This window comes from Carlito syrichta, unplaced genomic scaffold (genome assembly GCF_000164805.1).
Source record: "Carlito syrichta isolate Samal-C Ts95f unplaced genomic scaffold, Tarsius_syrichta-2.0.1 Scaffold59673, whole genome shotgun sequence".
Lineage (NCBI taxonomy): Eukaryota > Metazoa > Chordata > Mammalia > Primates > Tarsiidae > Carlito > Carlito syrichta.
This window is the reverse complement of record NW_007003769.1, coordinates 183,429-206,349: the sequence shown is the minus strand read 5'-3', so window position 1 is coordinate 206,349 and position 22,921 is coordinate 183,429. Positions and strand designations below refer to the sequence as shown.

The window sequence follows — 22,921 nt, the reverse complement described above, 5'->3', positions numbered from 1 at the left end:
GAAATGAGGATGGATGGAATCTGAAAACAGAGGTTAAGGCCAAGGTACATCTAGTCTCCCCAAGTTGATGGACTGAAATCTGCATTGGTAAAAATACATCAAATTTCTAGGGACTCTGGGAAATGGCATTAGAATTCACTTTTTTTCTTTGACAAAGCTAATTATGCCTAATTGCTGTCAATTACACACATAGGGAAATGATACTAGAGAGGAGAGAGTGACCAGATGCTAGTCAAGCGATCCAAGTAATCCTACTGCTCTTTTTTTTTTTTTAAGACAAGGGCTCACTCTGTTACCCAGCTCTTTTTTTGTTTGTTTTTGTAAAGACAGGATCTCACTATATTGCCCAGGCTGGTCACAAACTCCTGAGCTCAGGTGATCTCCCACCTCAGCCTCTCAAAGTGCTGGGATTACAGACATGATCTATTGCTCCCAGATGCTCTTGATTTAAAAATAAGATCGCACTTCAGGGACTGGGTCCCTGAATATCAGAACATAAATTTAACCATAAAATAGAAGGTCATTCTCCCTTCTTGACCCCAATCATAGAATCCTTAAGAAAAAACAAAGCATTTATGTCTGACAACTTTAAATTTACTTGTATTTTAGTAAATCAGCTTACTGATACTATTACAACCATTCAAAGGAAACATTCATGCTTGTCTGTGCCTTCACACAGTATTGCCATATTCAATAACCTTTACTTCCTGAGTACTCATGGGGTGCCAGGTCCTGTTTTAACCCAGGGTACAAGGGACACAGCAGGAAGTAACAATTTACATTCTGGTGGGAGACACATCTAAGTACTTTGAAAACACAGGCAGCCTCAACTTATGGTTTTATTCTTAAGTTGTGTGAACAACTTAGGTGTTTATATTGAAAAATTTAAATTCACTGAAACACATGATTTTTGGAGCCTTAGAAAGTCTATAAGATCTTAAAATACATTGCATCTGAAGTATAATAGTGATAGCACTATGATACGATCACATTTCTACAGGAAGACAAACCCAGTTTTTCCAGGCAAATGTTTGTTATCCATTTGACAAATAATTATTGAGTTTAGCAGGTATCAGGCATTGTCCTATGATTGAGGCAGGGAAAAGAGGCAAGGACAACAGGTGATAAGGCTTTCCATTCTGCCCTCCAGGATGGCAGGACCACTAGAGGGAGGGAGGCACTCAGAGAGGACATTTGGCTGAGGGAGGGACAAGGTGAGCTGGTTGGAGGGCACAGCCATTCCAGAGCTACGAATGCTTCAGCAGGGCTGGGCCAGAGGTTGGGGAGGAGTAGGGGTGGTGGAGGGAGGGAAGCTACGGGCAGATGGCAGAGTATCTGAGACACATGAGGGGATCTGGGCTTTACCCACAGGGCAATGGGATGCATTCAGGGAATGGGTCATTGTGCTTTGTATTTTAGGATGTGTACTTTGGCAGTCACATAAAGGACAAATTGAAAGGGTGAGATTGAGGGGACTCTGGCAGAGCAGAGGAGAACTGAGGGTTAGGATGGAAAGAGCTGGTGGCTGACCAGCCAGGAGAGTGGAGCAGAGAGGATGCTGGTATCTGGGTACTGGACAGTGCTTCCAATCTTGGACAGGCAAGCCCAGGAAAAGCCCCTAAGGTAAGGGAGAGGTGAGTTGTGAATATTGCTTTTTTTTTTTTTTTTTAGATGGAGTCTCACTGTTGCTTAGGCTGGAGTGCAATGGCACACTCATAGTCACTGCAGTCTTGACCTGCTGGGCTCAGGTGATCCTTTTACCTCAGCCTTCCAAGTAGCTAGAACCAACAGGCACGTGCCAGCATATCTGGCTGATTGCTTTTTACTTATTGTAAAGATGAGGTCTTGCTAAGTAGCCCAGGCTGGTCTCAAATTCATGGGCTCAGGCAATCCTCTTGCTTCGACTTCCCAAAGTGCTGGGATTACAGGCATGAGCCTTCACACCTGGCCTATGCATACTTCTGAGGTCTCTGGGATATCTGGAACCTGAAGGTACTGATGTGGAAGCCTTCAAATCGCAAAAATGCTTTAAGTCAAGGGAGCAAAGGTATTCCCTCAGGAAACTGCAAGGACAAAGCTGTAGGGCTGTGCAGCCACCAAGAGGCAGGGCCTTGAGCAACACTGCTAATGGCTGCTCTGCTTCTTTCTAGCTGTGTGACCTGAGGACTGTTTGCCACCTCTTCAAGTCTCAGCTCCTTTGCAAAGTAGGGAAGGCTAATGGGAGGCTGAAACGTACAGAACCCAGCATACAGGAAGTGCTTGTTTAATGTTAGCACTCCTAATAAAAGCAAAAGCAAGTTCCTCCAAGGCAGGGTTGTCTTTCTCACTGATTCCCTGACCCTTGCCCTCCTTCCTCCTGGCTTGCTTACAAGCAATGGCACCCAGGATCACAGATCCACTAAGAACATAGTGAAGGCCCAACAATGCTCTCTCCCAAAGTTCTCCCTGAGGGGATAGGGTAGCATGAGGACTCAGGCACTTAAGGGAAGGAGGCAAAGAGGATACAAGGATATATGTCAGGTAACAGGGAAAGGAGGTCAGCACTGATAAGGATGCAGGGAAGTTTGCATGTGAGAGCAAGAAGTAAAGGGAGCGCCCTTTTGGCAACTCTCACCGGTATGAGGACAGTACCACTGACTGAGAGGTGGTAGGACAGGTCTAAGGAGCATGTAGTTGGTGACAAGTGACTTGTGGGGGAAGAGGTAGGAGCCTCCCCCAGCTGTAAAAAAAAACTCCTGCTTCATACCAAACCATTTTACCTTAGAAAATATTCAATAAAGATAACTCCACAATATTAAAAAGTAAATACAACATGTCTTGGCAAGTTAATATGACAAGAGGTCTTTGTGTAAGTGCAGAAATTCTCAAATGGCAAGTTTTGGCCCCCACTAAAAGTGTTGTAGTAAGACTAGTGATACTACCTTGTGGCAATATTCTAAAGGATTAAGCACTTTAAAGCATTTTCCAGATTTAGAATCTCACTTCAAATATAAGGTAGTATCAACACCTAACTATAAACTGTGGATGGAAAAAGAAAAAAGCCAAATATTTTACATGGCTTAATTTCCTGACATTTTACTTCTGAAAAAACTGTAGGGCTTAGGATCTAAAATCAAAGATGCCTAGGTTCAATCCTCAGCTGTTAACTGGGATAATTACACAATCTTTTTATTTAGTTCCTCATCTGAAAAATGGGGACAACTGTGGCAATTTTCTCATACAGTTGTTGTGAAAATAAAATTCTCAAAGTAACAGCTGGTGCCCAACAAGCTTCAATAAATTGAAGTTGGCTTTTATCATCACATAAACACCATATAGTCTTGAGAGCAATCATGATACACCTGAGTTTGAATACTATTTAGGGACCAAATAAAAACTCATCAAATCCTTCTGGAATATCTTATCCCTATAATATAAAAACAACAAAAATCACCTGACAAGCTGTGCTATTATAAACCACCCTGTCCCCTGATACAAGGAATCATCAAAGACACAGTTGTTTAAAATTCCCTAGTAACATTTCAAACCCAATTAATGTTAAGTTAAAATAGATAACAAATTCTGCCTTGGGACAGACTTCTGGGTACAGTCCACATAGCTATAGTCAAGTACATAGGTTCCATTTCCTGTGTAACCTACTCTCTGTTGGATTCCTGGCATCATGTCTGTTGATGGCACAGAGATAATTTCTACCCTCCATTAAAACAATTGTGATAAAATATACATAAAATTTACCATTTTAATTATATTTAAGTATAAAATTCAGTGGCATTCAATACATTCAAATGTTGATTGCAAAGTTCATCTATGTTGTAACATGTATCAGAATTTAATTTATTTTAATGGCCGAATAGTATTCCATTGTATGTATATACCACATCTTGTTTACCCATTCATCTGTTGATGGATATGTGAGTTCTTGAGTTGTTCCTACCTTTTGGCTAGTGCTGCTGTGAACACTGGTATCTCCTTGAAAATGTTTTTCAATTCTTTTGAGGTATACACTCAGAAATAGAACTGCTGGGTCATATGGTAATTCTACATTTAGCTTTGTGAGGAATTGCCAAACTGTTTTCCATAGTGGCTGTATCATTTTACATCATCACTGGCAATCCTAGAGGGTTCCAATTTCTCTATATCCTTGTCAACACTTGCAATTTTCTGTTTTATGGATATTAACCATCCTTATGGGTATGAAGTGGCATTTCAATGTGGTTTAGCTTTGCATGTCTCTAGTGACTAATGATGCTGAGCATCTTTTCATGTGCTTATTGGCTACTTGTATATCTTATTTGAAGATTTCTATTCAAGTCTCAATTCAGTTCTGAATTGGGTTAATTCCTTTTAAAATACATTATGTTTACGAAAAAAATGGGAAGAGAACCCTGAGCATTTGTCATACATAATACTGTAAGAAAGGGATTGGCAGTCGTGGGGCAGGTGGCGGGAGGGTGGGGGGGAGGGACAATGCATAACATCAACAAGTGTACCTGATCTCAAACCAGGCAAAGTGGGGACAAAAGGGAGGCCCAAACTTCATCTGTACGATGACCACTTGTGAACCTAATCCTGAATTATGCCCCATATCTTTAAAATTAAAAATGAAATTAAATTTCAAGATTGTTTAGCAAAAAAAGTTACCAGAAAACAACATAAATTCTTATTAATTAATGCAAATTATATAGCTCTCAGCTGCCACATTCTGTTAAACACACAAAAAAACCCAACATTTAGATGCAACAATTTTGAAAATCAGAGACCGATAAGGAACTCAAACATGCCGAAAGGGAAAAAACAAACAGCCCCATTAAAAAGTGGGCAAAGGATATGAATAGATACTTCTCAAAAAAAGGTATACAGGCAGCCAATAGACACATGAAAAAGTGCTAAGTCTCACTCATCATCAGAGAAACGTAAATCAAAACCACAATGAGATACCACCTAACCTCAGTAAGAATGGCCATCATTAATAAAACAAACAACAACAGATGCTGGCAAGGATGTGGAGAAAAAGGAACACTTCTACACTGCTGGTGGGAATGCAAGCTAGTACAACCTCTTTGGAAGATAGTGTAGAGATTTCTGAAAGAACTAGAAACTGACCTTCCATATGACCCAGCAATTCCCCTACTGGGAATATACCTGGAGGAATCCAAATCATTCTACAAAAAAGATACCTGCACACGTGTATGTTGCAGCTCTATTCACAATAGCAAAAACATGGAATCAACCATGTTGCCCATCGAAGCTGGACTAGTTAAAAAAAATGTGGTATATATACACAATGGAATATTATGTAGCCATAAAAAAGGACAAATATATGGACTTTGCAGCAACTTGGATGGATTTGGAGTCGATCATACTTAGTAATCTATCACAGAAACAAAGAACAGAGTACTATATGTTCTCACTCATAAGTGGACCTTGAACAATTATAATACTATAAGAAAGTGATCAGCAATAATGGGACACTGTCAGGGGAGGGGGGGTGGGATTGGGAGTTGAGGGAAACTTGTAGGGGAGGGAGGGGTATACCTCATCAACAAGGGTACCTGCATAATCAATGTTTATATACCTAACCCTGAATTGTACCCCACATCTTTATAAATAAAAAAGAAAAGAAAATCAGAGACCATATTGGGTCTATGCTATAGAAACAAGAAAAAGCGCAATTGCCAGACATGGTGGCTCATGCCTATAATCCCAGCACTTTGGGAGGCTGAGGCGGGAGGAATGCTTGAGCCCAGGAGTTTGTGATCAGCTTAGGCAACATAGCCAGACCTTGTCTCTACAAAAAATAAAAAAATTAGCCTGGTGTGGAGGTGCACGCCTATAGTCCTAGTTACTTGGAAAGCTGAGGACCAAGGATCACTTGAGCCCAGGAGGTCAAGGTCCTATTAAAATCTGAAACCATATGGTAGAACCCTGACCCCTGTCTGTAAGAAATGTAGAAAGTTTCCAGACTTCTCTATGCTGCCTCCCTATAACTAATGCCAGGCCAGGAACAGATTCCCAGACTTTTATGGGGAATAGAGTGTATGGGAAAGCATTAGAGTTTCAGAGGTCTTCTCACATAAGAGGGAATCCACAAATCTACAATAGCAATGGTCATCATAAACAGAATGCTTACTATGTAGAGGCACTATGCTAAGCACTCAACATGTATTACTTGTTTAATCTGCCAGTGAAGGTACTATTATTATATTCATTTTACAGATGATGCCCAAATACACAGAACCAGATTCCAAACTCATTCTAACAATACACACTATTATTTTTTTGTCTGAGTAGTAGTCTCCCTCTGTCACCTAGGCTGGAGTGCAGTGGCAAGCTCACAGTCACTGCAGCCACAACCTGCTAGGCTCAGGTGACCTTTCTGCCTCAGCCTTCCAAGTAGCTGGAAACACAAGTGTGCACCACCATGCCCAGCTAACATTTTTTGATTTATTGTAGAGATGAGGTCTCACCAAGTTGCCCAGGCTGGTCTTGAACCTCTAGACTCAGGCAATACAGTCTATTCTTAACTAGTATGCCACCATACTGAAATGTCAAGTAAGCAGATTATAGGTTACCTAATCACCTGGATGGTGATATTTAACTCTGGAAAACAAAGGTACAGCTAAGGCTTGAATAACTGAGGTGGTTACAGGTCAAAACACATCAACTTTTGGAAATACAGTCATTTGGCGCAAACCAGGTTTTTGGTCAACAATAGAGCACATATACCACAGTGACTCCCTAAGATCATAATACCATATTTTCACTGTACCTTTTCTATGGTTAGATACACAATGACTTACCATTGTGTTAATAAGTACCTACAGTATTCAGTACAGTAACATGCTGTAAAGATTTGTAGCCCAGGAGCCATAGGCTATGCCATCTAGGCTTGTGTAAGTATATTCTGTGATGTTTAGAGAAAGAAATTGCCTAACAATGCATTTCTTGGAACATATCCCATCATTAGACAACACAAATGTACCTAGCTGGCTGAATCTGTCACTAGCGCCTGAGTGAGCAGAGTATGCCTTTCCACAGAAGCTTCACAGGCTCTGTATTTGGGATGACCTTCTCTACTTATCTGTTTATATTAAGAAAAACTGAGCCGGGTTCAGTGGCTCGGCCTGTAATCCCGCGCCTTTGGGAGGCTGAGGTGAGTGCATTGCCTAAGCCTGCGGGTTCGAGACCCGCCTGGGCAGCAAGACCTCATCTCTACAATAAATCAAAAAATCAGCCGGGCGTGGTAGCACGTGCCTGTAATTCCAGCTACTTGGAAGGCTGAGGCAGAAGGATCACCGGAGCCCAGCAGGTCGAGGCTGCGGTGGCCGGGAGCGGCCACTGCACTCTAGTCTGGGCGACAGAGTGAGACTCCAACTCAAAAAAAGAAAAAGAAAAACTGGCTGCATTCCTCCAGTAGCTGGGCGTTCATGGAGGCATCTTCTGTCATCCATAGAAAAGGTGAAATTTTATTCTTTCCTCACGTATGAATATGCTTAACGCCAGAATTCTGAATTTTTGAATGCTTCATGTAGAGCAGGTGTTAAACCATTTCCCTCAGGAAATGAATTCAGTACACAACAGCATGTATGGCACAGGACAAAATTCTAATATATGTTGTCAGGTTTTACATAACTCCTGCTTTGCCCCACATCTCTTGAGGTTTAGAGAATTTCGCATACCTGTTTGAGTCTACCTGTTTGAATCATCATTACATGGGGCACACTTTAAGGCAGGCATTATTCCTGACCACAGGAAGCAAAAAGCAAAAACAACACACCAAGAAATTAGTCCCAAAGGAATTTTAATATGTGAATTAGGAAATTGAAATGGAATTTAATACTATTAAGGCTTGACAGCATTTGCTCCTGAGCACTAGATGGCAGTGTTACTAAACAAACATAGCATCTGTGTGTAGGAGCCAATTATAAATTTGAGCTAATTTTAGTCAATCACATGGCTTCTGACAATATCCAGATCTCAATTATTTCATAAAGTTTTTTCACTATGACCTAAAAAAGGGAGCTTTAAAAGTATACGAAAAAGGAAGGAATAGTAACATCAGCACTATCTGCATTATAGAGTACACCTCCCAGAGCACCCACTTGAATTCTGTCTATCCACAGATTCGTCACTGGTGCTGTTGCCGAAAGGCTGAGAATACATGGCTTGTCACACTTATTGTTTATCTTTCAATGGACAGTGGTTTATGATTCTTAAGGCATTTTTTCTGGTCCATTTCTTTCTTTGAGCCTCACAATAACTCTGAGTGAGGCAGTACAAGAATCCTTAACCTCATGATTCAGAAAGTAAAGGGAAAGTGACTCATGATTTATAAAGGGGAAAAAGGGGAAGTGACAGGTTCACTGAACATTCCTTGTTTACAAATCAGACTGGAAGGAATCTACAAACCCCGCTCTCTCTCTCAATATATGTCTTTTAAAAAATTAAATGTGTAATCTTTGTAATAGAACCACGTTTAATATATGTTTGACCTTTGGGTTGCTAAATCCAAATACAGTAAGAGTAGAGCATGGGAATATAGTGCATGAAATCTGGTTTAATTATCTAAATACTTAAAAACATTATGGTACATTGTTGATAGGAATGTAAAATGGTATAGATTCTCTAGAAAAGTTTGGTAGTCTTTTTTTTTTGTAGAGACAAGGTCTCACCTCACTATGTTGCCCAGGCTGGTCTCCAACTCAAGCAATCCTTCCACTTTGGCCTCCCAAATTGCTGGAATTAAAGCCATGAGCCACTGTACCCAGCTGGTATTTATTAAACTAAAACTTCGGTTGGGCACAGTGGCTCATGCCTATAATCTTAGCACTTTGAGAGGCTGAGGTGAAAGAATTGCCTGAGCCCACGGCCTTGAGACCAGCCTGGGCAACTTGGTGAAACCTCATCTCTACAATAAACCAAAAAATTAGCCACCTGTGGTGGTATGGGCCTATAGTTTCAGCTACTTGGAAGGCTGAGGCAGAAGGATCACCTGAGCCTAGCAGGTCAAGGCTGAGATGGCTGTGAGCATGCCACTGCTCTTTTAGCCTGGGTGACAGAGTGAGACTCTGACTCAAAAAAAAAAAAAAAATTACATTAAATTAAAAAAACAAAAACTAAAACATGCAATTAATAAATGACCCAACGTTTGTACTCTTGGCCATTTATCCTAACAAAATAAAAAATTATGCTCACCCAAAAACCTATACACAAATGTCAATAGAAGCTTTATTTGTAACAGCTCCAAACTGAAAACAATGTACATACATGTTCTTCAGTAGGTGAATGGTCAAAAATGGTTAAATAAATGTTGGCACTTCTATAGCATGTAATACTACTCAGCAATAATCGGGAACAAACTTGATACATATAACAACTTCTATGCATCTCCAGGAATTATGCTGAGTGAAGAAAGACAATCTCAAAAGGTTATGTATTTTATGATTTCATTTATGTAGTATTCTTGAAATGACATTTTAGAACTAGAAAATAGATTAGTATTGCCGGGGTTAAAAGTGTGCAGGGGGAGGGGAGGAAGACAGAGGGGATATGACAGGCTATTCGATGTAATTATGAAGGGGTGACACAAGGATCCTTGTGGTGATGGAATATAGTAATACAAATCTTTGCATGAGATAAAATTGCATAGCACTGAATACGCACACACACACACACACACACACACACAAACTGAGCAGATCTGAACAAGACTGTGGATTGTGTCAGTATCCTGGTTATGATAGTATACTACATTTTGCAAGATGTTGTCAATGGGGTAATGGGTACATGGGATCTTTCTGTATTATTTCCTACAGCTACACATAAATCTATAATTATCTCAAAACAAAAAATTTAATTAAAAAATTATGGGTTTTACTTGATATCTGTTCCTTTATCAGACCATCAATTACAAAAAGAACAAATTCAGGAGAGGGGGAGGTACACCTCATTAACCTGCATAATGAACATTTGTATACCTAACCCTGAATTGTACCCTATATATTTAACATAACAAAAATAAATAAATAAATTTGCTGGCTATCACAAAAACCAAAAAAACAAAAACAAAAACAAAACAAATTAATTCAATAAATTTTAAAATAGTAAATGCTGCAGCTGGGTGCACCTGTAGTCCCAACTCCAGAAATGGGAGGACTGCTTGAGCTCAGGAGTTCAAAGGCAGCCTGGGCGAGCAAGAGCTTGTCTCTTACAATTAAAAAATTAAAAAAAAGGCCAGCTGCTAAGGACACAGTAATGAACAAGGCAGATAAAAGTGCCTGCCTCCGTGGAGCTTATATTTTGGTGGGCAGGAGACAGACAATGAAGAGAAGAAAAACACAAACCATGTTAGCTGGTTAGAAGGCAGTCTTAGCAGGAAAGTAAAGCACAGCAGAATGATGGGGGTGAGGGAATGTTATTTAAATAGGGTGGTCAGAGAAGGCCTAATCTACATGGAGGCCACCTGAGACCCAGAGAAGGAAAGGGAGCAAGCCATATCTGGGAAGGAAATATTGCAGGCCAAGGGAACATCAAGTGCAAAGGTCTGTTCTGAGGCAGGAGCACATGGAAAGTCAAGAGAGTCAATAAGGCTGGGGTCAGGTGAGCAAGGCAGAGTGACAGATGGAGGCCAGGGGTAAAAGGGCCAAATCAGGTAGGGCCTTGTGAGCCAGTGCCATGATCTTGGCTACGATTTGAGTGAGACAGGACACCACTGGAGGGTTTTAAGCAGAGGAGTGTTGCCATGCAACTTATGTTTTGCCAGGATTACTCTGGTTGTGGGGTTAGGAATAAGTAAGGGAGAAGCAGTGGGCAAAAGATGGGAAACCTGATAGGGCCCACTGCAAAATCCAGATGAAAGACAGTTATATGGACCAGGAGAAATGACCTGGGTGGATGTCATTATGCTGCTGTACATATGGACCTTAACAGATAAGTGACAAATCAAATTTGCATTGCATTAAGGCCCTTATAAAATGTTACTCTGTTTTGTTACTTTGGACAAAGTTAGGGATTTAGTTGTACAAACCTTATCTTGTGATCCAGAGGGTGTCTCTTCTAGAGTCTCGGTGCTTCCTAGATTGGAGAGTTGAGTGCTTGGCTGTAATCCAGGGCTGGAGATATTTGAGTCACCCATCTGATTCTTAAAAAAGTTAAAAGAAAAAGCACATCACATGGAAAAAGTTTGCTATTTATTATCTGGCTCACAAAACAGCATTCTAGATTGAGAAATGCTATTCTAAAAAACAAACAAAAAATGTTTGCTTTGTACTCTAATCTAAACAACTTAAACAATAACATTTCTAGAAAGCTAAGCACCTAACGTTAGACGACAGTATTAGCCACAATTGTTACTTTTATCACCCCTTTAAAGAAAAGTCAATGGCATTATTACATAATCCTTTCTGTTATATTTTTAAGTTAACATATTGTAAAATTAACTTTTTTCAGGGGGTACATAGTTCTATTTGTGTACCCACCACTACAATCAGGAAATAAGACAGTCCCATTATTGCCCCCAAATTCCTTTGTGCTGTCCTGTTGTAGTCATGCCCTCCCTCCACTTCTGGCAACCTGGTCTGTTCTCGACCAATATCGTTTTTTCTTTTAAGTGCTAGTTTCTTCTTTCAGTTAGCATAATGCCTTTGAGAATCATCCAATTTATAACAGGGTATTAATAGTTCATTGTTTTCAATTGCTGAGTAGTATCCATTATATAAATACATGTTTGCTTAACCATTCACCTAAAAGGACACTTGTGTGTTTCCAATTTTTGGTGATTATGAATACAGCTTCTACAAACATTTGTGTAGGTTTCTTGAGTGGACAAAAGTTTCACTGCTCTAGAGTAAATACCTAGGGTCATATGACAAATGTATTTTTCTTCCAAAAGTTTTATATTTTACATTTATATCTATGACCCACTTTGAATTGATTGTTATATATAACATGTTATAGGTTGAGGGTTTTTTTTTTTTTTTTGCATATGGACACCCAATTGTACCAACATTAACAAGTTCCTGTTGATATGCATATGACATTAAAAGTAGAAATATTTTTGTTCTTTCTTATTTATTTTTTTTTTTTTGAGTTGGAGTCTCACTCTGTCGCCCAGACTGGAGTGCAGTGGCCGCTTCCGGCCACCGCAGCCTTGACCTGCTGGGCTCCGGCGAGTTCCTCAGGCAACACCTTTGGTACCCTTCCACTGTGAGAGCTTTTCTGTCCTCTCAATAAATCCTGCTTTCAAAAAAAAAAAAATCCTCAAAATATCACTAGGTAGACATGGAATTAAGAATGTTTTGAATCTTAAGTGATATTCATCCTGGTTATCTAATCCAGGATCTGGGGAACACTATCTAAGTCAAAAATCAATACCAAAATCAGTTTAGAAAATGCAAGAGATTAGATTTTAAAAATTAATAAAAGCATCCCCAACCTTCAGTTCAGAGACATTAATTTTCTTGATACCATACTATAAAGATAGGTGCTTGGCACAGGAGGAGGTTCTCAAATGTTAGATGAATAGATAATACATATTTTTCTATTCAAATGTCTTAATCCTTACATTATTTCAGAATATCAGTTACTCAGTGTTACCAATTTGAATATGGGTGAAACAGCTGTGAAAGCCTAATCTAATGCATCTTAATCTAATGTATCTCTCTTTGTACAATATCACCATCCACCAGAATCAACCCCATTTTGAGGAAGTTGGAATTAAGTTGTTAGAGAAAATATAAACTCAAAACATTGTTCAAAAAAGTTCTTGAAATAGAAGGTGTAAATGTTGAGAAACATTTTAAAAGTTGGAAGTTTTCCCATAAAAATCCAGATGTCATTTTCAGAGAAAGGCTGGACGAGTTAGCAACGTGAGGTCATTTGGCAACAAGTGGCTAGGCTGGGCTGCAACTGGCCATTACTCAACAGGCTCAACCTACTTCAGCTTTACCCTGGCCCACTCTATATGCATTACCATGGCCTACCTGGCTCTTGGGGTATTTAAGTTTGCAGTACTTCACTTAAACATAAGCTGCACGACTGGCTTATATTGTTATATTTTAATAAAAGTTCTTAAAATTTCATGTATTTTTGATACTTGTGCAGTCTTTTGTGAAAGATTGGGGATATGGACAATAACAAACTTGCTGGAGAATAATTTTACAATATTTGGTAAAAATCTTAAAAATGTCAAAATCCTTTAATCTAACAATTTCATTTCAAGTAATTTATCTTAAGAAAAATTAAGGTTGTACATGAAGATTTAGCTACAAGGATATATTGCCAAGTTCACGAATAGAAAGAATTAGAAGAATTAGAAAAATCTAGGGTCTTGTTTATATAATGCACAGAAGGAAAAATATACAACACATTTCTTTCTTTAAAAACTTCATTCTGGCCAAATGCAATGGCTCAAGCCTGTAATCCCAGCACTCTGGGAGGGCGAGGCAAGAAGATTGCTTGAGCCCAGGGGTTCAAGACCAGCCTGGGCAACTTGGTGAGACCTCATATCTACAATAAAAAAAAAAAAAAATTAGCCGGGTGTGATGGCTCGTGCCTGTAGTTCCAGCTACTTGGAAGGCTGAGGTGGAAGGATCACCTGAGCCCAATATGTCAAGGCTGCAGTGGCCATGAGTGTGCCACTGCACTCCAGCCTGGGCAACAGAGTGAGACTCCAACTCAACACAGTATGTATATCACATACACATGGGCATCTTTTTGGAAGTATATATAACAAATTATTAACAATGATTATTTCTAGCTGTTAGAATTATGATAATTTTTCTTTTTTCTTTTTTTTTTTGAGTTGGAGTCTGTCGCCCAGACTGGAGTGCAGTGGCATGCTCCCGGCCACCGCACCCTCGACTTGCTGGGCTCCGGCGATCCTTCCACCTCAACCTTCCAAGTAGCTGGAACTACAGACACGTGCTACCACGCCCGGCTAATTTTTTGATTTATTGTAGAGATGAGGTCTCACCAAGTTGCCCAGGCGGGTCTCAAACCCACGGGCTCAGGCAATCCACTCACCTCAGCCTCCCAAAGCCTGGGATTATAGGCTGAGCCACCAAGCCCAGCTAATTTTTCTTTTTGTTTACTGTAATTTTTATGTTTTATTTGTTCTTTAAAGTTTTAAAACAGAGTGTTTTAGCAAGAAAGAGAAGGAAAAAGGAAGATTTACAGCAAAAAGACCTGCCATGGGTGAGGGAGAGTTTCTCAAAAAAGAAAAACTACCTTGTAATTTTTAAATACAAAGCTTTCTATAGCTAATATCAACTGCTTACATAATGAGCAAAATAATAATGTTCCTATTTTTTTCAAGAACAAAAAAAATGCCTGTAATTCTGGCATTTTGGGAGGCCAAAGGAGAAAGACTGCTAGAGGTTAGGAGTTCAAGATCAGCCTGGGACATACAGCTAGATGCTGTCTCTACCAAAAAAAAAAAAAAAAAAAGCATGATGATATCCATCTGTAGTCTCAGCTGTTTAGGAGGTGGAGGCAAGGGGATCGCTTGAGCTCAGAAATTTGAGGCTACAATGAGTTATGACCACATCACTGCTCCAGCCTGGGCAACAGAGCAAGATTTTGCCTCTTAAAAAAATTTTTTTTTGGCAGGTTATCCAAAACAAACAAATTTAAAAACCCTACCAAAATCCAGGATTAATTGTGTGGGTAGAAGCAATTCAGAATTGGCCAACTGCAAAGGACTATGGTTTAAACTATCTTTCTTCATATTAAAGATAACAGCCGGGCTTGGTGGCTCGCCCGAGCCCACGGGTTCGAGACCCGCCTGGGCAACTTGGTGAGACCTCATCTCTACAATAAATCAAAAATTAGCCGGGTGGTAGCGCACGTCTGTAGTTCCAGCTACTTGGAAGGCTGAGGTGGAAGGCTGGAGCCTGGCAGGTCGAGGCTGTGGTGACCGGGGGCGGCCACTCCAGTCTAAGTGACAGAGTGAGACTCCAACTCAAAAATAAATAAATAAATAACAAAGTTGGTTAAAAAAAATTACAGGACTTATAGAGATTTTAAATTTTCAAACAGTCTCTATATTAATCATATGACATACAGTAGACAGGAGAGACCTAGAATCAGGATTAAATCCCATTACTGCTTGTACAGTGCCCTTGACTCTGGCAATCTCAAGTCTCTACCTAAAGATAAACAAAGGGGCCACCTGTAATCATGTAACAGCAGAGAGGAGCCTATCCAAATACTAAGACCCATGAACTCATGGGTCACTGCTAATACCAGCTCCATTTGGTTAGATGATAGACAAGGGTCAATAAGAAAACAAAACTCTTACTTAAGGAAGTACCACCTATTTACAGACAGTGCTCAAAAACATAAAGAACACACTAGAAGGTAAAAATCAACGACTTAACCAAATCCCCCAATGGTTTCATTTTAATCTAACCATAGACAATACTTTTCATTTTATACTGAGAAAGAATTTTCTTTACAACAAAATTGTGCTATACATAGTCTTTATTTTTGCAATATTTATGTAATTAGGAATCATGTCAGATTTTTAGACTGCACTTGACTTAAGTTCCTTTAAAGCTCTACATACAAAAATAAGGCCTTACTTCCTTCTTTCCTTTTGTGGTTATTCATTTTTCAGTCTAGGAGTCAGCCTGGCCACTTCCTGGAGTATCTGCTCTAGTATGCAGCATCTACAGTTTCTGTCCCATGTGGCACCTTGAAACGGTTCCACTCTCAATGAGTGATAGAGCCCTGTACTTATTAGTTACCTGTAAGAACACAGCAAGGCCTCTATCTATGAACAAGGTATCGATGTAGATAACCCAGATGTCAATAAGGGATGAGAGAGGATTCTGGGAATATACAGCAACTTTTTTTTTTTTTTAGTTGGAGTCTCACTCTGTTGCCCAGGCTGGAGTGCAGTGGCACGCTCCCAGCCACCGCAGCCTTGACCTGCTGGACTCAGACAATCCTTCTGCCTCAGCCTTCCAAGTAACTGGAACTATAGGCACGCGCTACCACACCCAGCTAATTTTTTTATTTATTGTAGAGATGAAGTCTCACCATGTTGCCCACGCTGGTCATGAACCTGCAGACTCAGGCAATCCTCTTGCCTAGGCCTCCCAAAGTGCTAGGATTATAAGCTTGAGCTACCCCATGCCTGGTCAAGGCAACTTTTAGATTCAGAAAGTGAAACTTGAAATTTATTCTCATTTGGTTTCGTAAGAATCAATGAATTTATTATAGAGACGACTGCTTTCTCTATATTTAATTTCCACAGATCCATAAATTCTTTCTGATTATCTATGAGACACTGAAGAATTTGGTACAACTTCAACTTCTCATTGGCTCTAATGTACATTTATTTCTCCACCTGGAAGGTGGAGCCTCCTTTGGGGTTTGAATGTAGGTTTACTGTAGTTTATGGTGAACATGCCTCTTTTAGTTAGAAGACACTTAAAGGGGTACTTTTTCAAAGTTTGTTCCCTGAACTCCAGATTCTTGAGTTGTTAAAGGGTAGTAGCATGTAAATAATAGTCCTGTAGCCCCATCACCTGGGAACCAGCATTACTGTTTATTTATCGTGGGCCCTCTGTTTTGAGTACTGTAAAGTCCTAAGAGGAAGTGGGGAGGAAAGTCAACACTACCAATTTCCTTAACCTATCTGACCAATTTGAAACTTTTTTCAAGGATAATCTATTAATAACCTAGAAGTTAGCATTATAGTAGAATTTTCTTTGAAGTTTTGGTAAAGTGAGTATGAAACAGAAACAAAAGAAAAGCATTTAACCCAATGTTTAACAGAGTAAGGTGATAATTATAATTCTGCTGAAACAAAGTGCAGCAGTAGAAAGATTCAGTCTCATTCCAATAAAGCATGGGGGCTTTGAGGTGCCAAGTAAAAGGCCAGGACACTTCCACAGTCATGAGATTTGAAGACAGTGTTACAAAATGTCCACTGCTTGGCACACAGTGAACAGTTCATAAGCATGTGTTGAATAAATTAACTAATGCACCACAATTGCCATTTTGTTCAAATTGTTCAGAAGAGAAAACACTGAATTACAGAAAAGCCAAATCTTATTTGGGTAGAAGTCCAAATAATGCTTCCGGAAGGCTATGCTCCTACCATCAATTATAGACAATAAATGTAACTTTTAGTATAATGGGGTACAAATTATCAGAATACTATCCAAAGCCTATGACCGATGAGCATCCTAACAGAGACTACAGGGGTGAAGAAAAGGCACAAAGCTTTTCCAGAACTACCTACTATGGTCTAACTTCCAAACTCCACTACCATTTTATCCCACAGTAATTTTACAGGAATAGAAAAAGAGCATTGTAAATTTTCCTGCCCAAACAAGTACTCTGAAGTAAGCAGGGTTCTTTCCTTACCTTTTAGGCTTAAAATAAGACATACTTTTTTTTTTGAACTAACATTTTTGTTGGCCCTAGAGACCAGCTTTCCCAGTTCACAAGTCACCTGCAGGTCTCCTCCTCCCCTTCTGGTCTACCTCGGTCTACACCCAGAGAGCCTCACCCTCTCATACTCATCCTTGGCTCTGCTCAGCATCTCCAGGATGTCGATGGGCCTGTGGTCACTGCAGCCATTGGCCTGGCTGGGACTCTGTTTATCACAAGCAGCTTGCTGGGATCGCCGTGTCTCTTCTTCTACCACACTAGAGGAAGAGAATCAGGTTTTAGAAAGGCCTCTTGAGACACAATCTGACCCAAGATTTCTTTTGGTGTTCATCTTCCAAGGACACATTAAGTGCTACATGATGACACCACCCTTGCAATACATAATAGAGGCTTGGTTACTTCATTCCAAATATATGGCATAGCATTTCACCAGCTCATTCACAACAGTGCCAACATTTCACCTTTAGAAAGACAAAAAATGCAGAATTCCTTCCTAGAGTTGGAATAAGGTATGGAAGTAGGTACCTTTAAAAAGCTACTAAAGCATCTCTCTTTTCTCTAAGTAAGCCAAATTAATTGGTAAAGTAAATCTAAAAATGGACAGTGCCACCAAGACACAGGAAGGTTATATAGCTGAACAACTCACTGGAAAGTTTGTAGTAACATTGGGCTAGTAAGGAGAAGGCTGCTGATTAAAAACAGAGTCTTGACGAGTGTTCAAAAGTTAAATGATAGAGCTACAAGCAAACAAAAGGTTGCCCTGATTCCTAAAAGTCATTAAATGGGTGGCTGAGCTCAGGGTAGTCATGTTCTTTATTTTGACTGGTGCTGCTTAAGCTAATTCTTCACTTGAAAGTTGATAAAGCAAGAAAAGTCTTGGGTTAAGAATGCCACTGACAGGCTTGGGGTTTTCAAATCCATCTGTGGGCTTTCATTTTTTAAGAACATTCCCTTCTTCCCTGCATATAAAGATCTGAAGCAATTTTAGCAAAATGTTAGGAACTGAAAGCTGAGTGGTAAGCATGTGGATATTTAATTATTTCCTACATCTTTATTCAAGCTTGAAATAAATTATAATAAGGTAACACTTTTCTTTAAAAAAAGTTCATTCAGGTTTCAGTTCCACCTGCAATGAATAAGCTGACAGGCAATAAAACAATTCAATAGTGAAAGGCTTGTTTTATTTTTAAGAAATAAGAGGAATAAGACAAGCAAAGGCCACTCAGTGTCAGTTCATGGCTTTAAAACAGCCTGCTCAGGAACTCCTACAGTAAGAGAAGGGAGATAGCTCTTTTATTTAAAAACACTGAGTTAAACAATGTTAGATTTTCTTTTCTTTTTAAAAATAGAATAAACATTCTGAGTTTTTTTTTTTCTTTTAAAAAGATTTTGGAGAGACACTTTGTTGCTCAGGCTGGTCTCAAACTCCTGGACTCAAACGTTTCTTCTACCCTGGCCTCCTAAAGTGCTAGGATTACAGGCGTGAGCCACTATACCTAGACTCATTCTGATTTTTAACATGCTACAGTATATTGTAATTCTTCAAGAAGGGTGGACTTGTAGATTTTCCCACATTTTATTTGGCCATAGAATCCTCTCCTGGGGCAGGATTCCTGTTTGGAAAATGCTGCTTTAAGGTAATAGGTAGTTTCTCTAGCTAGCTTCTTATATCTCTTAATAAGATTATTACTTCTAAAAAAAAATAGAATCATGGGCTTCATGGTAGACTAAAAGAAGACTGGCATGGGATGAGAATCAGACCAATTATGACTTGTTTATTTAATACTCAGTTATATGCCACACCAATCTGAATCCACCTTTATAAATAACTGTCACATAGCCTATTTTCCACCTACCTTGTTGCCTTGTTGCCTGGCACAGCCATGCTGGTATTCAACTCTTTCCTGACCTAGATTGGATGTGCACTTTTGGTTTAAAAGAATATTTCTTTTTTTTAATTTAGTTTTTGTTTTCGTAAAAGACAATGTCTCATCACTATGTTGCCCAGGCTGGTCTTGAACTCCCGGGCTCAACTGATCTTCCCACTTCAGACTCTAAAAGTGCTGGGATTATGGGCATGAGCCACTGCACCAAGCCTGCTCAAAAAAATATTCCTAATAATTGCCATTGTTCACCTGTGGTACAGGCCTTTTTTTTTTAAATTTGGGGTCTCACTCTGTTGCCCAGGCTAGAGTGCAGTGTCATGATCACAACTATCATGGCTCATGGCAGCCTCGACCTCCTGGGCTCAGGTGATCCTTCCACCTCAGCATCCCAAGTAGATGGGGCTACAGGTGTGTATCACCATGTCTGGCTAACTTTTTTATTTTTGGTAGAGAGAGGTTTTGCTATGTTGCCCAGGCTGGTCCATGCCATCTTATAAATTTCACCACTGCTGAAAACAGAAGCTGTAAAGGCTGCTTTGGAAGGGACTCTCATGCAAATGAGGCTTAGAAGCTAAGGCCTCTTCCAAACTTTATAGTGTCCTAGCCTCTCTGTTCCTCTCAAACACCAAAACATGCCCCTAAGACTGTAAGACCAGGAATAAAGTTCGCTTCCACAAGTTCTCCAAATTTTACATAGTCTATGTGGCCAAACACTCAAATACATTTTTATTGTTAAAAAATTTTATTGCTAAATAAAATTAACTTTTTATTGTTAAAAGTTTCTGGCAGACAGTATTTCCTCTTGAGGAACGTCAACATCTTCCAAGTTTAGTGGGTTTTCAACTTTATCACTGACCAGAGAATATCCAAATTTAGATGTAGTAAAGGTCTAGAAACTTTCTTACATTGCTTCTCAGTTTTTATAAATATCTTTTGAAATAATTCAATTTTTTACTTAGAGTCTTTATTATATTGCAGCTGTCAAAAGAGTGATGGGAAGAATTGCACTTAACAGAATGGGCACTGATAGACACACTTATTTAGCTACAGAATATGCCAAAAAGAGTTTACCAGAATTTTTGGTTAACAGTGGTAATATTCTGAAATATGTAGCAAACAGAGGCATATGCAGGCAGATTCAGAACAAATATAGTTTCTTTTTTCCTTTGGTGATCAGAAAGCCATTTATCACAAAGTTAACGGTAACAAATAAGGTATTCTCTTTAGTTTCATGAAGGTATTCTCTAATCACTTTCTTTTCTTTTTTTCTCTCGAGATAGGATCTCACTATGTTGCCCAGGCTGGTCTTGAACAACTGGGCTCAAGTGATCCTCTTGCTTCAGCCTCACAAGTAGCTAGGATGACATGCTAGGATTGCATGCTACCACGCCTGGCCTCTCTAATTACTTTCAATACCACCCCTCCTTATAGTTAAACAAACTGAAAATTTAAGCAAATATTCCTCCTTCATTTACCATCTGAAGTCTTGCATTACATAGAGAAAAAAGTTCAAAATGGTTTCCTCTCAATAACTGTTAGAGCTAAAATAGCAGATTCTCTCACTCAGGGTCCAAATGCTTTCATTTTTACAGGAGAAAGTGTCTAAATATTAATATACTCCAACGTTTTAATTTTTAAGAAAAAGATTCTAGATTTCTAGATAACTATGGATCAACAAACCTGTGTCTTCTAAGTAAGCTTCCTTTGCTGTCACTTTCTAAACTAAAAAAACATGATCATCAAATAAATGGTTTTGTTAAAAAATAGTTTTAGCTAGGTGTAGTGGCACATGCCTGTAGTCCCAGTTACTCAGGAGGCTAAGGTGAGAGGATCTCTAGATCCCAGGAGTTCAAGACTAGCTGAAGTAATCTAATGAGAACTCATCTCAAAAACAATACACATTTTTTAAAAAGGAAAATAGTTTTACCTTAAAAAAAAAAAAAGGCCAGGTGTGGTGGCTCACGCCTATAATCCCAGCACTTTGGGAGGCCAAGGCAAGAGGATTGCCTGAGCCTACGGGTTAAAGACCAGCCTGGGCAACTTGGCGAGACCTCATCTCTACAATAAATCAAAAAATTAGCCGGACATGTTGGTGCATGCCTGTAGTTCCAGCTACTTGGAAGGCTGAGGCATAAGGATCACCTGAGCACAGTGGGTCAAGGCTGCAGTGGCTGTGAGCATGTCATTGCACTCCAGCCTGGGCAACAGAGTGAGACTCCAACTCAAAAACAAACAAATAGAAACAAAAAAAAAAAATGAAAGAAATAAAAAGTGTTTCAAAAAGAAAGTGTGTTGGGCACAGTGGTTCATGTCTGTAATCCTAGCACCTCGGGAGGCTGAGACAGCATTATCTCTTAAGGCTAGGGGTTTAAGACCAGTCTGGGCAACATGGTAAGACTCTGTCTCTACAATTAAAAAAAAAAAATTAGGAGGCTACTTGGGAGGCTTAGGTGGGAGGATCATTTGAATTCAGGTGGTTGAGGCTGCAGAGAGCCATGATTACACCAGTGTAATTCAGCCTGGGTGACAATCAAGACTCTGTCTCTACTAAAAAAAAAAAACAAAAAACATGGCACTAGAGAGTCATTTTTTCAAATATGAATGACTATAAGCTCTTAAGGAACCATCAATGACCTTAGGTGTACCCACTGTAATAAACATGGGTCTGCCGCACAAACTCACAGTCAGAACAGACAACAAACAGGAGGCTGATAAACAACAAGTCTGGACATGCTAGTCATCCTGGATCATAACTTGGTGTTAGCCATGTGGGCCTTTAAGTTGTTTTTTTTTTTTTTTTACCCCATAGAGACAGGGGTCTTGCTATGTTACCCTGGTTTGTCTCGAACTCCTGGCCTCAAGTGATCCTCCTGCCTCGGCTCTCAGAGTGTTGAGATTACAGGTATGAGCCACTGCACCTGGCCATGTGTGCCTTCTTTTAAAATGCAAATATAAGGCTGGGCATGATGGCTCATAATCCCAGCACTTTTGGAGCCCAACATGGAAGGATTGCTTGAGTCCAGGAGTTTGAGACCAACCTACGCAACACAGCAAGAACTCATCTCTATAAGAGAAAAAAAAATTAGCTGGGCGTGGTGGTGCATGCATGTAATTACAGCTACTTGGGAGGTTGAGGCAGAAGGATAACCTGAGACTAGGAGGTCGAGGCTGCTGTGAGCCATGATCCTGCCACTGCACTCCAGCTTGGGTGACAGAGTGAGACTCCGACTCAAAACAAAAAAGAATATTTTCTTCTAAGCATGTAGATAAAACCCTTGCAGGACAGCAAAGGGAATTTTGATTTGAATAGAGAGGGTAAGATACCCACACTTCTCAGGAGATTCGGGCAAAAACTGAAGGAAAAAAAAAAGCAGAAGTATACCAGAACACACTCTATACCTATTGTATCATTCTACGCAGAGTGAGGAGCCCCTCAGGCTCTAGCACCACAGTGTTTTAGGCTCCCAGAATCCAAGCCAGCAGTCTTAGAAATACAGATAGGTCACACAAGGGGACATCAATGGGGATAGCATGAGAAGGGCTAACATTAATTCAATGAAAATTATTTTGTCAATTTCTTTTTTTTTTTTTGAGTTGGAGTCTCACTGTCGCCCAGACTGGAGTGCAGTGGC

The 22,921-nt window shown here is 39.7% G+C and overlaps 1 protein-coding gene across 4 annotated transcripts in view; it reads right to left on the bottom strand.

Moving 5' to 3' along the window:
- Positions 1-22,921, bottom strand: part of DCP1A (decapping mRNA 1A) — a 62,504-nt gene that overhangs the window by 6,822 nt on the left and 32,761 nt on the right. For 3 of the 4 annotated variants that reach the window (XM_008050214.2, XM_021708367.1, XM_021708375.1), the window contains exons 5-6: positions 17,522-17,660; positions 11,027-11,140 (exon numbers count right to left, since the gene is read on the bottom strand). In XM_008050214.2, the coding sequence (XP_008048405.1) occupies positions 11,027-11,140; positions 17,522-17,660 (253 nt within the window). The remainder of the gene's footprint in view (positions 1-11,026; positions 11,141-17,521; positions 17,661-22,921) is intronic. The other variant, XM_021708370.1, reaches the window with a different exon arrangement.